Genomic DNA, 15,000 nt, shown 5'->3' with positions numbered 1-15,000 from the left:
TAGCTGAAATCCTTCTGAGCATGCCCACTGTCACCAAGCAAAACTCCATTATGATCTCTTCTGTCAAACTGAGTATACAGAGATGAGCTGAGGAGGATCATGAGTTGCACCTTTCCACCATGCAGCAACGTTCGAAAACTCTAACTGGGGAGTTCATACACCTTGGACATTGATGGAAACCCAGTTCTTTTGGTTCCTGTATTCCTCCGCATCTGGAGTAGATGGACGCTTAATGGGAATATGGGTTCCCTCTATGCAACCGATGACTCCTGAGACATTTCCATAATCATTGAACAGTACCTTGTAGTTAGCCTGGGTTCCAGCATCAGGGTGGTTTACGTGATGTGCTTTTAATTCACAAATGGTTTACTTTATGCATCTCGAACACTTAATTCATCAAAACTTGCACTGGGTCACTTCTGTCTGCAAGAACTTGCCTGACTGGTGGAAAGCGCTGATCATCATTGACATAGTCCAGGTAATCCATGTGTCCTCCAAATGAAATGAATCTGAAGTTAAACCTGCCTCCTGATAGGTTTAATTTAAGCCTCAGTTTAGTCCTGAAGTTGCTCTAGTGTTCCTCCAGGAAATCAGCCAATTCAGTTCTGGACTAGACTGAGTCTTAGACTTTTAAAACCGTGACAGAGAAAGCACATTTCTGTTAGTCTGATCTAAATGGCCATTTCAGTCTAGGACTACGCTTAATCTTGATCCAGGAAACCACCTCTTAATAAAGTAAAGGAAAGCCATGTTAAAATTTTACAGATATATATTAGCCAAGTAATGATTTATGTGTTAGATTTGTAAAATGAGTCAGACACTATTATTAAATGACTGTTTCAGTTGTGATTACACTAAACTATTCTGGTTTCTCGTGATCTTATTATTATATTTCAGTGTTCTGTAAATTGATCATTATAACTGATTAAGATAATCTTGTTTGTGGATTGTGAACTAAAACTGTTAAACTATTTGGAAAACATCACATTCACTAAACACAATGTGCTAACTGATCCTGAATCTGTCAACTCTTTTACACCGATCTAAAGGTTTTAATCATTCCCTGATTTCAATACAGAGTTACTGTAAAGATCTATTCAGATGATTAAGTTATCTGTATTTAATTTAACATTCCCTTTATAATGATTTGTGTATAACTATGCATTTACTTATGTTATTTTTCTTTAAACAAATAATAAAAAGAACAAATAAATGAATAAAAGCCGCTAAGTAAGATTTTTTACTGATAATAATAAATCATTTGTCACAACCAAGACACATCAACCCCGTCTTCCAGTTTCTGAGGAAAATTATTTTATTTTATTTCAATATTTTTATTGACTTTTTATCCTGAATTTTGAAAAATGACCATAAAAAATAGTATTAAACATCTGTACTGTAATAGCAAGTATCGATAAACAGATATATTGATTAAAATAAGAGTCTGAAAACCCCTTCAGAAATAGAGAGATAACATATGTACATTCAAATTATGTGTTGCAAACAATAAATAAAAGACAAACTACAACATTTGAACTGAATGTAATGCTGTTTAATGGTTTTCTTGATTTGTCCTCTGTTTAAACATTATTCATTTATATAGAAATCTCTAATCTTATTTTATAGGTTCAACATTGCTGTAAATATTCATCAGAGACCTCTCAGATTTCATCTTAAATACCTTCTCTGAATCTTCCTTCAACACACTCGTCTTCAGGACACGCCCACAGTCAGGAGAGTCTCATGAATATTCATGTCAGTGTCACTCTGTGGAGCCAGTAATATTTGAGGATCTACCTGTAGATCACACAGGTGTGTTTTAGTGAAGTGAAAGAGTGAAAGAGCTCAGATTGTGTTCCTGCTGCACAAGAGCGTCTGTACTTCTGCATGTGAGTTTAACACTTCTACATTACGCTGATTTGTGGAGATGATGAAGGGTTTATATGTGTGAGTGTGATTTAAATGTCTGATCCTGAAGATCAAATCCTCAAACACAGATTAAACACTGAGTCAAACACGCTCATTTAAACACTGTGTCTAAAAGCTTTATTTTTAATCCCTTTACAGTGTTTGTGCTCTTCTATATCAGACTGACTCAATAGTGTCCAATAATTCAGCATTAAATATAACTCTAAACATTCAGAGTCACCAAATCAAAAGTAAAGTTAAAGCAGACCTTCCAGTTGAACAGGAAGAAAAGCTGCTGAAAAACAACAAGCTGACGATCCTTAAACAACACTGCATTTAACCTTTGACCGTCAGAGTAACTCATTAACCAAAGAGCCTCTTTAGTAGAGAGACATTTTAATACTCACTAAATCAACAATTGGCTGAACCTGAACTTCTCTTGATAAACTCTATATAACATGCATTTACCTTAAATCAAATGTGAAACAGCGGAGATGTCAGATCAGGGTTAAACCAACTGCATTCATGTTAAGGACTATATATATATATATATGTATGTGTGTGTGTGTGTGTGTGTGTGTGTGTGTGTGTGTGTGTGTGTGTGATTGTTTCCTGAAAGCTCTGCTAATGTCTGCATTGGTGTTTTAGCTGCAGTATGGCAGAGGAGCGAGTAAAGGACTCTCTCTCAGAGATACACAGGTATTGACTCTGTTTTTACACCATTATTTCAACATGACAACAGACAGATCTTCAGTCAACTATTAGTCTGTGCTGAATTAAACTGAACAAACTCATATTTGGCTGATAAACTCTTGTAAAGGAGACTGAAGTTTGTCCTGCAGTTTATTCCTCTGGTGTGTTTGTGTGTTCAGTGTGAGATCAGGATCATGTGTGTCCAGCTCTGTGTCTCTGAAGAGTGACTGCTCTAAAGATGATCGTCCTCCAAACTTCAGAGAGAAAACACCATCATCAGTCAAAAGGTATTTAGTGTTTTACATTATTAAACACACTTGGACTGTATTGAACATGTTATTGTGAACCAACAATATTAGTAAATGAATCAGTTGTTTGGATGAATCAAATGACTCAATGACTTTTGGTGAATTTAGACATTTACAGACACCTAGTGATGGTTTTAGTTTCTTATTCAGAGTATCTTTTAGACAGGCAAGGGGACAAAACAAGCAATCAATCATAATCAAGAGTAATCCACAAAGAGTAATCCAATATCCAGACAGCGAACAATAAACACAGAAGATTAAAACACACACCAGCGAAACACGCTCTGAGTGTACATGAACGAGTAACACACTGCTAATCCACAAGAGTACTGCAGTAAACAGAGCTGATGGCTGATTTTGGAGCGCTGCTTCATGAAGCTTCAATACCTTTACATTTATTTTGTTGTAAATCAGTGGATCAGAGCATTTGACAGATCTATTGACAGCTCAGTTTAGCCAGTTCTGGAAAATGTTTGGTCGTCCCACACATCTTCTATTAAAGGATTATGGGGCCACTGTGCTCTGAGGAACCTTCAGTGCAGCAGAAATGTTTCTGTAACCTTGGCCAGATCTGTGTCTTGCCACAATTCAGTCTCTGAGCTGTTCAGGCAGTTCCTCTGACCTCATGATTGTCATTGGCTCTGAGATGCATTGTGAGCTGTAAGCTCTTATATAGACAGGTGTGTGGCTTTAATCAAGTCCAATCAGTGTAATCAAACACAGCTGGACTCAACTGACGGTGAAGAACCATCTCAAGGAGGATCAGAAGAAACAGACAGCAGCTGAGTTCACAGCAAAGAGTCTGAACCATGTGATATTTCAGCTTTTCTTTATTAATAAATCTGCAAAAACGTCTACAGTTCAGTGTTGTTCTGTCAGTATGGGCTGCTGTGTGGACATTAATGAGGAAACAATGAACTTAAATTATTTTAGCAAATGGCCACAACAGAACAAAGAGTGGGTCTGAATACTTTCTGTACAAACTGTAAGTCTAATCTGTTTAACAGACCTGATCAGCCTGACCTTGAGCTAAGAGTTACTTTGTGCTAGTTTTGTGCCTGGTGAAATGTGTGTTTTCCCAATAATTGTCTTATCTGTCAGTCTTAATACAAGGTGTACCAAGGTGTACTAGTTTATTCCTCTGGTGTGTTTTGTGTGTTCAGTGTGAGATCAGGATCATGTGTGTCCAGCTCTGTGTCTCTGAAGAGTGACCGGTCAATGGGTTATCCACCACCAGACCTCAGAGAGAAAACACCATCATCTGCCAGAAGGTATTTTGTGTTTTACATTATTGATCACACATGGATTGTTTCAGGCATATTATTGTGAACCAACAATTCAGTAAAGAGAATCACTTTGGAATGAATCAGTTGTGTGAATGACTCAAATGACTCAATGACTTTGACTCATTTACAGACACCTAGTGGCAGATTTAGTTTCTTATTCAGACAATCTCCAGTGGATCTTCCAGGTAGGAAAAACTCATTTTGATTCATATTTAAAATTGTAAATATAACACAGAAAATGTTTACTGGAAAAGATCCTGCTTCTGCAACACATTTCATTTATAACTGTTATTTTTCATGTAATTAAAGATGTTAAGAATTAAAAAGTATTTGTCAAGTGAGGAATAATTGACTGCAAATCATTAAATTATTCGTGAATAGTTCACACACGTTACACATTTATTATGTATTATTTTCTAATAATTCAACAGACCACAGTCAATTATTCTGCAGTTTTTAATAGATGTCTAAACAATGATAGCCAGACCAAAAAAGGCTAAATTTAAGCTGATACACCTAAAAATCTACTAAACATCTAACTATAGTCCAGAACTAGACTAGTCATCAAATACACAGATCAGACAGATTCACACTGCTGCATATCTGATGACTAGTCTAGTTTTGGGCTGTTGGTAAACATCTATTAGACTTCTTTTAAATATAAATGTAATAATTGAAATCTGTTTGCTGGGATGCTGATGTTCCCACAGCTAAAGCCGCCATGTTGTGTTCCAGACATCTGTCAGGTTTTTGTCCTCAAACTTCTCCTGTGTGTGAAACTAGTTTCTTACAAATCCAAAGCTTTCTGTGTGTTTTGATGTGATTTTGACTGTGGAGTTACTGGAATCATTCAGTGTAGAGATATGAAACTGTCATGTGCTCAAAACCTGCCAAATCTGCTTTAGCTGTGTGTTTATCTGAAAATAACAACACCTTACAAAGTTTATCAGCCAATCAGAATCAAGCGTTTAACAGACTCATATTATAATGTCTTTTTGTCTTTATTGAGTAGTTTGTGGACGCACAACTGTATGTTAATGAATGTTTTATTTAAATATTGATCTTCTCTTTTCTTCAATCATAGAATCTTGAGAGCAAAATGATCAGATTTCTGAACAATCAACTGGAAAACTTTAGGAAAATCTTACAAGAAGAAGACAGAAAACAGTTTGTAAAGGAGTTTAATGAGGACAGAAGCATTATCACAGAAGCAGCTCTTGATCTCACACTCTTCTTCCTGAGAGAGATGAAGCAAGATCAAGCTGCTGATACTCTCCAGGGTAAGAGACTCATGGGTATCTGTCAGACTGACACTTACTAATATAGCTGGAAAAGTCAAGACTAAATCTCTCTGTTTCTTTGCTCCTGTGTTTAGATGAGCTGCTCTACATTAATCAGCTTAAATGTAGCCTGAAGAGGAAATATCAAAGTGTGTTTGAAGGAATTGCTCAGCAAGGAGACTCCACACTTCTGAATAAGATCTACACAGATCTCTATATCACTCAGGGTGCGAGTGAACAGATCAACACTGAACATGAGATCAGACAGATTGAAGCTGCTTCCAGACGTCATCAGTCACTAGAGATACAGGTTGAATGCAAACATTTGTTTGAAGCAGCTGAACAAGACGAGCAGATCAGAACTGTCCTGACAAAAGGAGTTGCTGGCATCGGGAAATCAGTCTCTGTGCAGAAGTTTGTTCTGGATTGGGCTGAAGGGAAAGAAAATCAAGACATCAGCTTCATGTTTCCTCTTCCATTCAGAGAGATGAACTTAAAGGAGAAAGAAAGACAAAGTTTAAAAGACCTCATAACTCAGTTTTTCCCAGAGACTAAAAGACTGAACCTTACAAGAAGCACACGATTCAAAGTCCTGTTCATCCTTGATGGATTGGATGAATGTCGTCTTCCTCTGAACTTTGCTGGTAATGAGACGTGTGGTGATGTATCTTCAGCAGTCTCTCTGGATGTTCTCCTGACGAACCTCATCAAGGGAAATCTGCTTCCTTCTGCTCTCATCTGGATCACCAGCAGACCAGCAGCTGCCAGTAAGATTCCTGCTGACTGTATCGACCGGCTGACAGAGATACGAGGATTCAATGATGCCCAAAAGGAGGAGTACTTCAGAAAGAGACTCACAGATCAGAATCAGGCCAGAGAAATCATTGATCACATTAAACAGTCAAAGAGTCTCTTTATTATGTGCCACATCCCAGTCTTCTGCTGGATTTCAGCCACTGTTCTCCAGAACATACTGAAACTGAAACACAGGGCTCATGCTGAAACACTGCAGGAATCTCCCAAGACTCTGACACAGATGTACACACACTTTCTCCGCTTTCAGATCCAGCAGAGCAGAAGAAAGTATGATGGAGAAAACACAGCAGATGTCTCCTGGGATCCAAAGCTCATCCTTTCACTGGGGAAACTGGCCTTCCAGCAGCTGGACAGAAACAATGTGATCTTCTATGAGAGCGATCTGAAAGACTGTGGCATTGACGTCTATAAGGCATCGGTGTACTCAGGCATGTGTACCCAGATCTTTAAGGAGGAGACGGGAATCATTCTTGGTACCATGTACTGCTTTCTTCACTTGAGCATTCAGGAGTTCATTGCAGCCCTTTATCAACATCTGATTCTAGACAATGACAAGACACAAGCAGAAAAAAGCAGAGATGAGACAATGATTGATTTCCTGAAGATTGCAGTGAACAAGGCTCTGGAAAGTGAGAATGGACATCTGGACCTTTACCTTCGCTTCCTTCTCGGTCTGTCACTCCAGTCCAGTCGACAGCTCTTACGAGGCCTGTTGACACAGCGGAATGACAGAGACCAGAGCAAAGAGGAAATAATTGCCTACATCAAGCAGAAACTTGAAGGGAATCTGTCTCCAGAGAGATCCATCAATCTGTTCTACTGTCTGAATGAACTGAACGACCAAACTCTGCTGAAAGAGATTCAGTTTTACCTCAGTAGTGGAAGTCTGTCATCTGCTGACCTTTCACCTGCCCAGTGGTCTGCTCTGGTCTTTGTGTTGTTGAACTCAGAGGAGGAGTTGGAGGAGTTTGAGCTTCAGAAATTCCAGAGATCAGACGAGTGTCTCATCAGACTATCAGCAGTCATCAAAACCTCCAAAAGAGCTCTGTAAGTCAAAGTGTTTCTTTCATCTGTAGAAGTCCATCTATTAGCCCAATGAGGAAATAATAATTGTAAGCTTTTCTAGTGCTTCTGAAAAGCATTTTATTTATTAGAATTTATTTATATTTGTTTTTTTAGCTCTGAATTTAATCTGCCTCCAATTTTAAGTGATCCTAAAATTTAGCCTGTATTTCTAATTGTAAGAACGGATCACATTCATCATTTATGACTTAATTTAGAGTTTTGATTTATATCTGTTCCCATACTCTTCAGTTATGCGTTCACTAGGGACCAAACATTGCTCAGACTTTTACAGTCCGGGTTTTGCATGTCTTCTCTCAGACAGTATGTCGACATCCTAAAGTTAGTCAGAGGATGTTGAGTTAGCTAATACTTAAATATTCTGGTTGCAGATTGCTCACTCATCCAAGTTGACTTAGCCACTTCTAGACAACTTGCTAATTTCAGTGATTAGATGGTTAAAGATCTCCATGCTGTTGTGTCAAAAAAGCTCTGTACAGTCAAATGTGTCTCTAGAATCAAAAGTCTAACCATGTCACATCATAAAGGTAGCGCAGAATCTACTGGATATAAATGATTTCAGCTGGTCGCACACCAGAAACGTCGCTCGGCGTCGTGCAGCGCCATGTATTTTAAAATTCTAAACATAGGTTTCTATCAGTGTACACACCGGCGCCGCAAGTCGGCGGCTGTCGGCAGCGCCCAGCCACGACTCAGGACGCAGTTCATATTTCAGTCGCCCCACAGAGCGCCATCTGATCAGTTTCATGTTAAATATTATGTGAATGTGCGCGTCTGGTGTGTAATACTTTATACTGTCATGTGCGCGCCGTGTCGTGGCGCTTCTGGTGTGCGACCTGCTTTAGGGTGCTTTCACACTGGCACTTTCAGTCCACACCTGGGTTTGTTTGACGTCATAGTACAGTATGTTTAGCTAGTGTGAACATGTTTTCTGAACTTGGATGCGCACCCATGAACCGTACCTGAGTCCGCCTGAAAGAGGTGGTCTGGGGTACGGTTCATGTGAATTCTGGTACAGTTCACTTCTGATGTGAATGCAATCATACCAAATAACGGAAGTGAACTGCCAACTGTACAACAAACTATCGTTCTCATAATGTTTGTTTGTGTATATGTGTGTGTGTGTGTCACGTTTCGTATCTTGGTGACAACTGTGACTGAGACAGGGCAAACAGTGATACTCAGTGATGTTTGCTTGTCTCCTCCAAAAACAGCTCCTGCAGACACTGTGTGATGTTCTGAATGTTTATAATATGTTTGCGGCAGATAGACGCCAGTCGCTTACTGTATATCCAAAACCAAACGACTCAGTAAAAGCAGAATGACCACGATGAGCGGCGCTTGCTTGCGTCACCTTCACTTAGAAATGGCCGTAAACAAAACAGCAGCTTGATGACGCAAGCGTACCTGGTTCAGAAGGAAAAAAGACAACGTGAACACAAACCAACCGAGGAGGAGGCAAGGGGGGACAATCGAACTTGGGCACGGTCCAGGCAATTAAACCAAGTGTGAAAGCACCCTTAATGGAGAGTAAAGGTTTAGGAGAACTATCTCATAAAAAAACCAGTAAGCCAGTAAATTACATTGTTTATTAGTGGAAATTGCACAAAAGTCAGCTATAAAATGAAATAGCACCCCAAAAGTTCTTCCTGGTGAGAGTTGAATGATCACACTGATGTTTTTTTTTTTTTTTCATTCTGAAATGAATGAGTCCGCTCTGATTGGTCAGCTAATGTATTGTGCTGTGATTTGCAGATCGGCTTCACGTCACCAGGAAAAGTGTCACGGCTCTACAAGCACACACTTTTGTGCTGTGTAAATCCTTTCAGTCAGAGTAGCTGTTAGCCGTATCAGTGTGAGCCTGAATCAGACAGAAAATGACACAGAGGACACAGCTGAAGCTCACGCCTGCTCTCTAAAATATCATCTGACAAGAGTCTTTCACATATATATTCAGAATAAGCATGTGAGAGTCATATAAAATATTCTCATATCTTTTGCAGTGTTGACTGGGCGGGTTTCATTAGCTTTTGTGCTGGAATCAGTCAGCTCCATCTGGCAACACTGATCTTTTGTGAGTTTGTTATCTGAGATGAAGGATGAATTTTAAAAAACCTGTGTTAGGAGTTTAATAAAGAGTTGGGCTATTGGAACATCTGAAGGAAGCCATTTAATTGTTTTTCATAGACATTAAAACTAATAAATGCTAAAATCAGCAGATGTTCTCACTAATTAGTGAAGTTAAACCAGTCACTACAGTCAGATGTGCTTCAGACTTTTAAACACTCCAGATCAACACAAACATATTGTGTTTATCCTCTACACAGGCTACAGTTCTGTAATCTCACTGTTCGGTCCTGTGAGAGTTTGTCTTCAGCTCTACAATCCTCAAACTGTGTGCTGAGAGAGCTGGACCTGAGTAACAATGACCTGCAGGATTCAGGAGTGAAGCTTCTCTCTGATGGACTGAAGAGTCAACACTGTAAACTGGACACACTGAGGTAAATGATTCTCCACTCTACAATAACTACAGTCAGTTACATATTGTGTTACCAAATGTGGAACCCCTTTCAGGTAAATTGGCAGAAGAATAATAAACAAAAAAAATGCAGGGATGTGATTTTATTCGTTTCTGCACATTGATAATGATTATATGATTATATCTATGAGTTGACTGAATAAAAAAGACAAATCTATTTAAATGTAAGCTATCGGTGATACTTGTGGATCCAGGCTGTCTGTAGAACGAGTTTTCTCCACTGCGTCTGTCATGGATCAGCTGTGATCAGCGCAGTCATCAGCATCATCATCTCTGTAGAGGAACACGATGACCAATCACAGGTGTTTAAGAACTCGCTCAACAGTGCTCAAAAAGCAAACAGGAATAATAAATCAATGACAAGTCAAGACAATGTTTATTTTTTAAAGCGCTTTTAAAGACAACAAGCTTTTACCAAAGTGTTGAACAAGCGCTATTTAAACAAAGGACAAATAAAGGACACAAGACTTAACACAAGAAGACAAGAGTATTGACGAACTCCAGCATAACACTGTATGACAACACTTCAGATGACTGATCTAGAGCCTGCAGCTAATCAATCTGACAGATTCTGGAGCACATTACAGCTCTAAAGAGCATTTAAATGATGAATGATCTTATACAAAACAAATACATTTATAGAGAGGCTATATAAGTATATCATTTCACTCACCTGGGAAATGGAGGCCACATGAATGGTTTGTGAAGTGCACACAGCATGCCATATCATCTGATTCTTGTAGGAGACTATTCCAAAAGACAACTGACTGTGTAAAGCCGCATAAACAACACAAAAATACATCGAGTTCAGCAGCTAATCAGCCGGAATCAGCTGAGGTGAGGAGACGGCGACCAGCGAGACCTAGCTGTCACTCAAAGTGGCCACGCCCATAATTATGCAGACTTAATATAAAGGAAAATAAAGAAATAAAGGAAAACAGATGAGTCATAAGAAACATCACCCCCCTCACAGTTATCATGAAGGCTAATATTAGCCATATGAACCAAAACACCTTTATTCTGCTGTAAAGTCGGCCATTTTAACAGTGGGCTCAATAGAAATCTGCTCTTTAAGGAGCCGTGAGTAGTGGGATTTCCATGAATTGCAGTTGCAGGTACTTCTGTGTTAGCTTCATGAGGGAGAGTGGGAGTTTACTGCTTGGTCATTGCTCTACTTATTTACTCAGTGCTATAGCTGAGCACCGTGCACTGTAGCACCATCTACAACAGTAAATCTACACTGCTGTAAACTATTGCTGTACACTGATATTGCAAAGAGGATTTTAACTATTTTAAGCCCTTTTAAAGATTTAATGGCTTTAAACTGTTCACCAGACTGGTCAAAAATACTAGTATTTTACCTTGTTAATAAAGGCTTTGCTGAATAATTGCAATCCTGCATTTTCAGATGGATACTGTTCTTACATGTGTGGTTTCTGTGTGGAGTTTACATGTTCTCTGTGTGTTCGTTATTTATTTTCTTTAATTCTGTTATTTATGCATCTGTTTTACTTTATTTTGAAAAGTGCTTTGAGATGCAACTTTTAAAGATGCTACAGAAAATTATTGTTATCAGTTTTGTTATTAAAATAATAATAAACAAAAACTATTTTAAAAAGTATTTCACTGTGTATGTATATATATATATAAACATTATTTATAAAGACAGACAGGCCTACAGAATTATCATTAGAGTGTATGAACGTGAATAGCAGCTGATGTTTTTGATAACGGCCACAAAACTTGATGCTGAACGCTGTGAGTTTGCGTCAGGATGATGATACATGAGCGACTTTATGAGCAATGTTGTACAGTATTACAGGACGTGATGCTGCTTGGATACTTTCAGAAAATTGGAAACAAACATTTTACATGCAAATTGTAAATGTAGGTTAGTTTATAATATTGTATCAATAGTATGAGAGGACTAGTTACCTACCTATCTCACCCACTATCCTTCAGCTTAGTCCCTGATTTATCAGGGGTAGCCACAGCAGAATGAACCGCCAATTATTCCAGCATATGTTTAACACAGCAGATATCCTTCCGGCTGCAACCAAGTACTGGGAAACACCAATTCACACACACACTTATACACTACTGCCTATTTAGTTACCTATTATTCCCCTATACTGCGTGTATTTGGACTGTGGTTGAAACTGCTACGTTTTACTTTTTTTTTTTAAGTGTACTTTTTTAAAAGTGTAGTCAGTTCTTCTACTTTTACCAGAGTCGTTTTAAACTTGAGTATCTGTACTTCTACTTAAGTAACAGATGTGTGTACTTTTGCCATCTCTGCTACAGTCAGATGTGCTTCAGACTATTAAACACACCAGATCAACAATATTCAATCAATATTGTGTTTGTCCTCTAAACAGACTACAGTTCTGTAATCTCACTGGTCGGTCCTGTGAGAGTTTGTCTTCAGCTCTACAATCCTCAAACTGTGTGCTGAGAGAGCTGGACCTGAGTAACAATGACCTGCAGGATTCAGGAGTGAAGCTTCTCTCTGATGGACTGAAGAGTCAACACTGTAAACTGGACACACTGAGGTAAATGATTCTCCACTCTACAATAACTACAGTCAGACAGTTTCATATTAGAGCTCTTCATGCTTGAACATGTTAACCCTGGGTGATACTAAACCCCAGATAACAGGAATTCTGGTTTATCAGTAATTGTGTTTCACACTGCTCATACTATACCTGTAGTTAACCCTCAGGGGTCTGAGGTGATTTTGGGGCCCCTGAGATGTTTTGACATGCCCTGACATCTGTGCTGATTTCAGCTACTTATTACACAGAACTGGCCAACATGTGTTTCATTTGTGTTCAGCACAAACTGAGCTACAATAATATGTGGGAAATATTGATGTATATGCTGGTGTTTTTTAGAAATAAATATTATGTGTGGTTAGTAGGTTTTAGCGGAAAAAAACCACACCGAATGTGTCTGAACAAGAGTTTAGAGTAAGCAGTCTTGTAGACTAGAATATTTACTGCACAATTATGTGAAATTATTCTGTTCTCTCATTCAGAGAAAACATTACAATGATCTACATTTTGTTAAGTGTGTTTTGGGTGATCTCAGCTGTATGTGTGAGTGACAATGCTCATGAATAATTCACACCTGAGAGACAACAGACACTCCCCCACTCACCCATCAAGGGCAGTGTACAGCAATGTCCATCTGCAGAAGCTAGCCCAAACTCAATGCTTGTTGTGTTACTGCTGTGTGACCATGTAAACACTCTGGGTGAACAATATACAGAGCTCAGCATATATAAGTACAGCCCTCACTAATCTCTCTTTTACATTGATATTTTAATAGGAAGCTCTACAGTATTATATGTGTGCATATACAATAGATTAGCCAAATCTGGAGCTCATCTAACAAAATAACTTAAGATAACAGTCCAAAAACTAGTGCACTTAAATCTATGTGTTATAGAAAAATATTAAATACAAATTTAAAAAGAGGAAAAATCAAGAGAAGCAAAACAATAAGAAAATTGCTGAAATTTAGTTGGGTTTTTGCAATATTTATTTTAATTGTAATATGTTATATATTATTATTATTATGTTATTATATTATATTATCTTTCAATTTCTGAATATGTTTGGTGACTGAAATATGATGTTCATGAATAAATCAGTTTAATAAATGTGTTCTGTTTAAATGCAGCAGAATACACTGCCTATATTGACTGAGAAATGGAGGAAAGTCTTGGTTTTCAGAATGGGCTGTCCTCCATTATGCTGAGCGCTGTATGTGACTTATACAGCCGCACATATAATATATATTTGAAATGGTGTAAAACGTGTTCGCCAAACTCTCTTGTGCATTAATCCAGCATTTAATAATCATTTCTGAATGAGTCTGAGACACTGAAGTAGAGGAATGACAAACGCTTTAAACACAAGAATAAATCAGATTTAAACATGAAAAACAATTACTGTAAATCTAAATCATATTTGAAGAGCTTTAATATAGATTTCACTAATAGTTGCAGTCTCAGTTCACTGTTTGAAAACTTTACCAGGCTGAATCTGTCTGTGGGTGTCGACATTCAACATTTCTGTGTGAACAGCCCTTAAATATTACCAGATGCAGAGCTCAAATGTGCTGGGGTAATATTTTGCTTATATTGATATAAACTTCTACAGATGATGTCGAGTCCTTGTTAAGTGTGTGAGTGTGTTTGCTGATGTGATCAATAAGGAGAGCTGATCAGGATGTGTGTGTTCATCACTGCTGTTGACATGAGCAGAAACAGCAGTCAGCATCTTCACAACACAAAGAGATGTGTGATTGTCCAACTGTGTGATGTGGACTATTGCTGTGTTTGTAGATTGTCTGGCTGTATGGTGACAGAGGAAGGCTGTGGTTTTCTGTCTTCAGCTCTGACTTCAAACCCCTCACACCTGAGAGAGCTGGATCTGAGCTACAATCATCCAGGAGATTCAGGAGTCAAGCTGCTCTCTGAACAACTGGAGGATCCAAACTACACACTGGACAAACTCAAGTATGTGGAGCAGCACTGCCTTTTTTATTGTGAATACAGATACTTTGATACTTCACTGCTCTTCTAGTGTCCAGATATGAATCAAAGCTGTTAAATATGTCAGTGCACTGGGGCAGTTCTCACATTAAGCGTGATATTATATCTCATATTAACACTGTACAGTTTCAGCATTGTAGTTGAGCAGTGAAACTTGTTCTCTACATTTCTGCTGAAGAACTGTACAGTATCAGCTCAGAGATGTGTGTGTACTGTTCTCCAAATACGTCCTGTGTATACTTTAACAGCAAGTTAAACTCTCCCTCATGAACTTCACAGACACAGAATGTCCTTTATCACACTTTAATAAGGGCGGAGTAAAACTATAAACAGGAAGAAAATAAACAATATCAATTTACATTCACAATGTGGACATAACAAAGATGTTTCTGGCAAATATCTCACATATCTTGTAATCTGGCTCTTTTCTGCTTCTAAACTAACATGAACACAAAATATCAGGCAATAAAAGTGATCAGCAGACAGTGATGCTGGTTCTGATATAGTCCAGTGACAATCACATGTT

At 38.3% G+C, this 15,000-nt stretch overlaps 4 protein-coding genes across 7 annotated transcripts in view; 3 read left to right on the top strand and 1 right to left on the bottom strand.

Annotated features, from left to right (window-relative positions):
• The window catches only part of LOC110438442 (protein NLRC3-like), a 367,431-nt gene that overhangs the window by 75,929 nt on the left and 276,502 nt on the right, over positions 1–15,000 (top strand). The gene's annotated exons all lie outside the window — the stretch shown is intronic.
• Positions 1–15,000, bottom strand: part of si:ch73-389k6.1 — a 778,105-nt gene that overhangs the window by 538,563 nt on the left and 224,542 nt on the right. The gene's annotated exons all lie outside the window — the stretch shown is intronic.
• Positions 1–15,000, top strand: part of si:ch211-232d10.1 — a 257,213-nt gene that overhangs the window by 239,050 nt on the left and 3,163 nt on the right. The gene's annotated exons all lie outside the window — the stretch shown is intronic.
• LOC108183350 (NACHT, LRR and PYD domains-containing protein 3-like) overlaps positions 1,809–15,000 on the top strand; it is a 16,355-nt gene continuing 3,163 nt past the window's right edge. The window contains exons 1-10 of the mRNA XM_073948221.1: positions 1,809–1,889; positions 2,557–2,607; positions 2,781–2,888; positions 4,073–4,180; positions 4,326–4,380; positions 5,280–5,475; positions 5,571–7,338; positions 9,702–9,875; positions 12,292–12,465; positions 14,265–14,438. Coding sequence (XP_073804322.1) covers positions 2,564–2,607; positions 2,781–2,888; positions 4,073–4,180; positions 4,326–4,380; positions 5,280–5,475; positions 5,571–7,338; positions 9,702–9,875; positions 12,292–12,465; positions 14,265–14,438 — 2,801 coding nt within the window. The 5' untranslated portion in view covers positions 1,809–1,889; positions 2,557–2,563. The remainder of the gene's footprint in view (positions 1,890–2,556; positions 2,608–2,780; positions 2,889–4,072; positions 4,181–4,325; positions 4,381–5,279; positions 5,476–5,570; positions 7,339–9,701; positions 9,876–12,291; positions 12,466–14,264; positions 14,439–15,000) is intronic.

The sequence above is a fragment of the Danio rerio genome, chromosome 4 (genome assembly GCF_049306965.1).
Source record: "Danio rerio strain Tuebingen ecotype United States chromosome 4, GRCz12tu, whole genome shotgun sequence".
NCBI lineage: Eukaryota > Metazoa > Chordata > Actinopteri > Cypriniformes > Danionidae > Danio > Danio rerio.
This window is presented reverse-complemented; position numbering and strand designations above follow the sequence as displayed.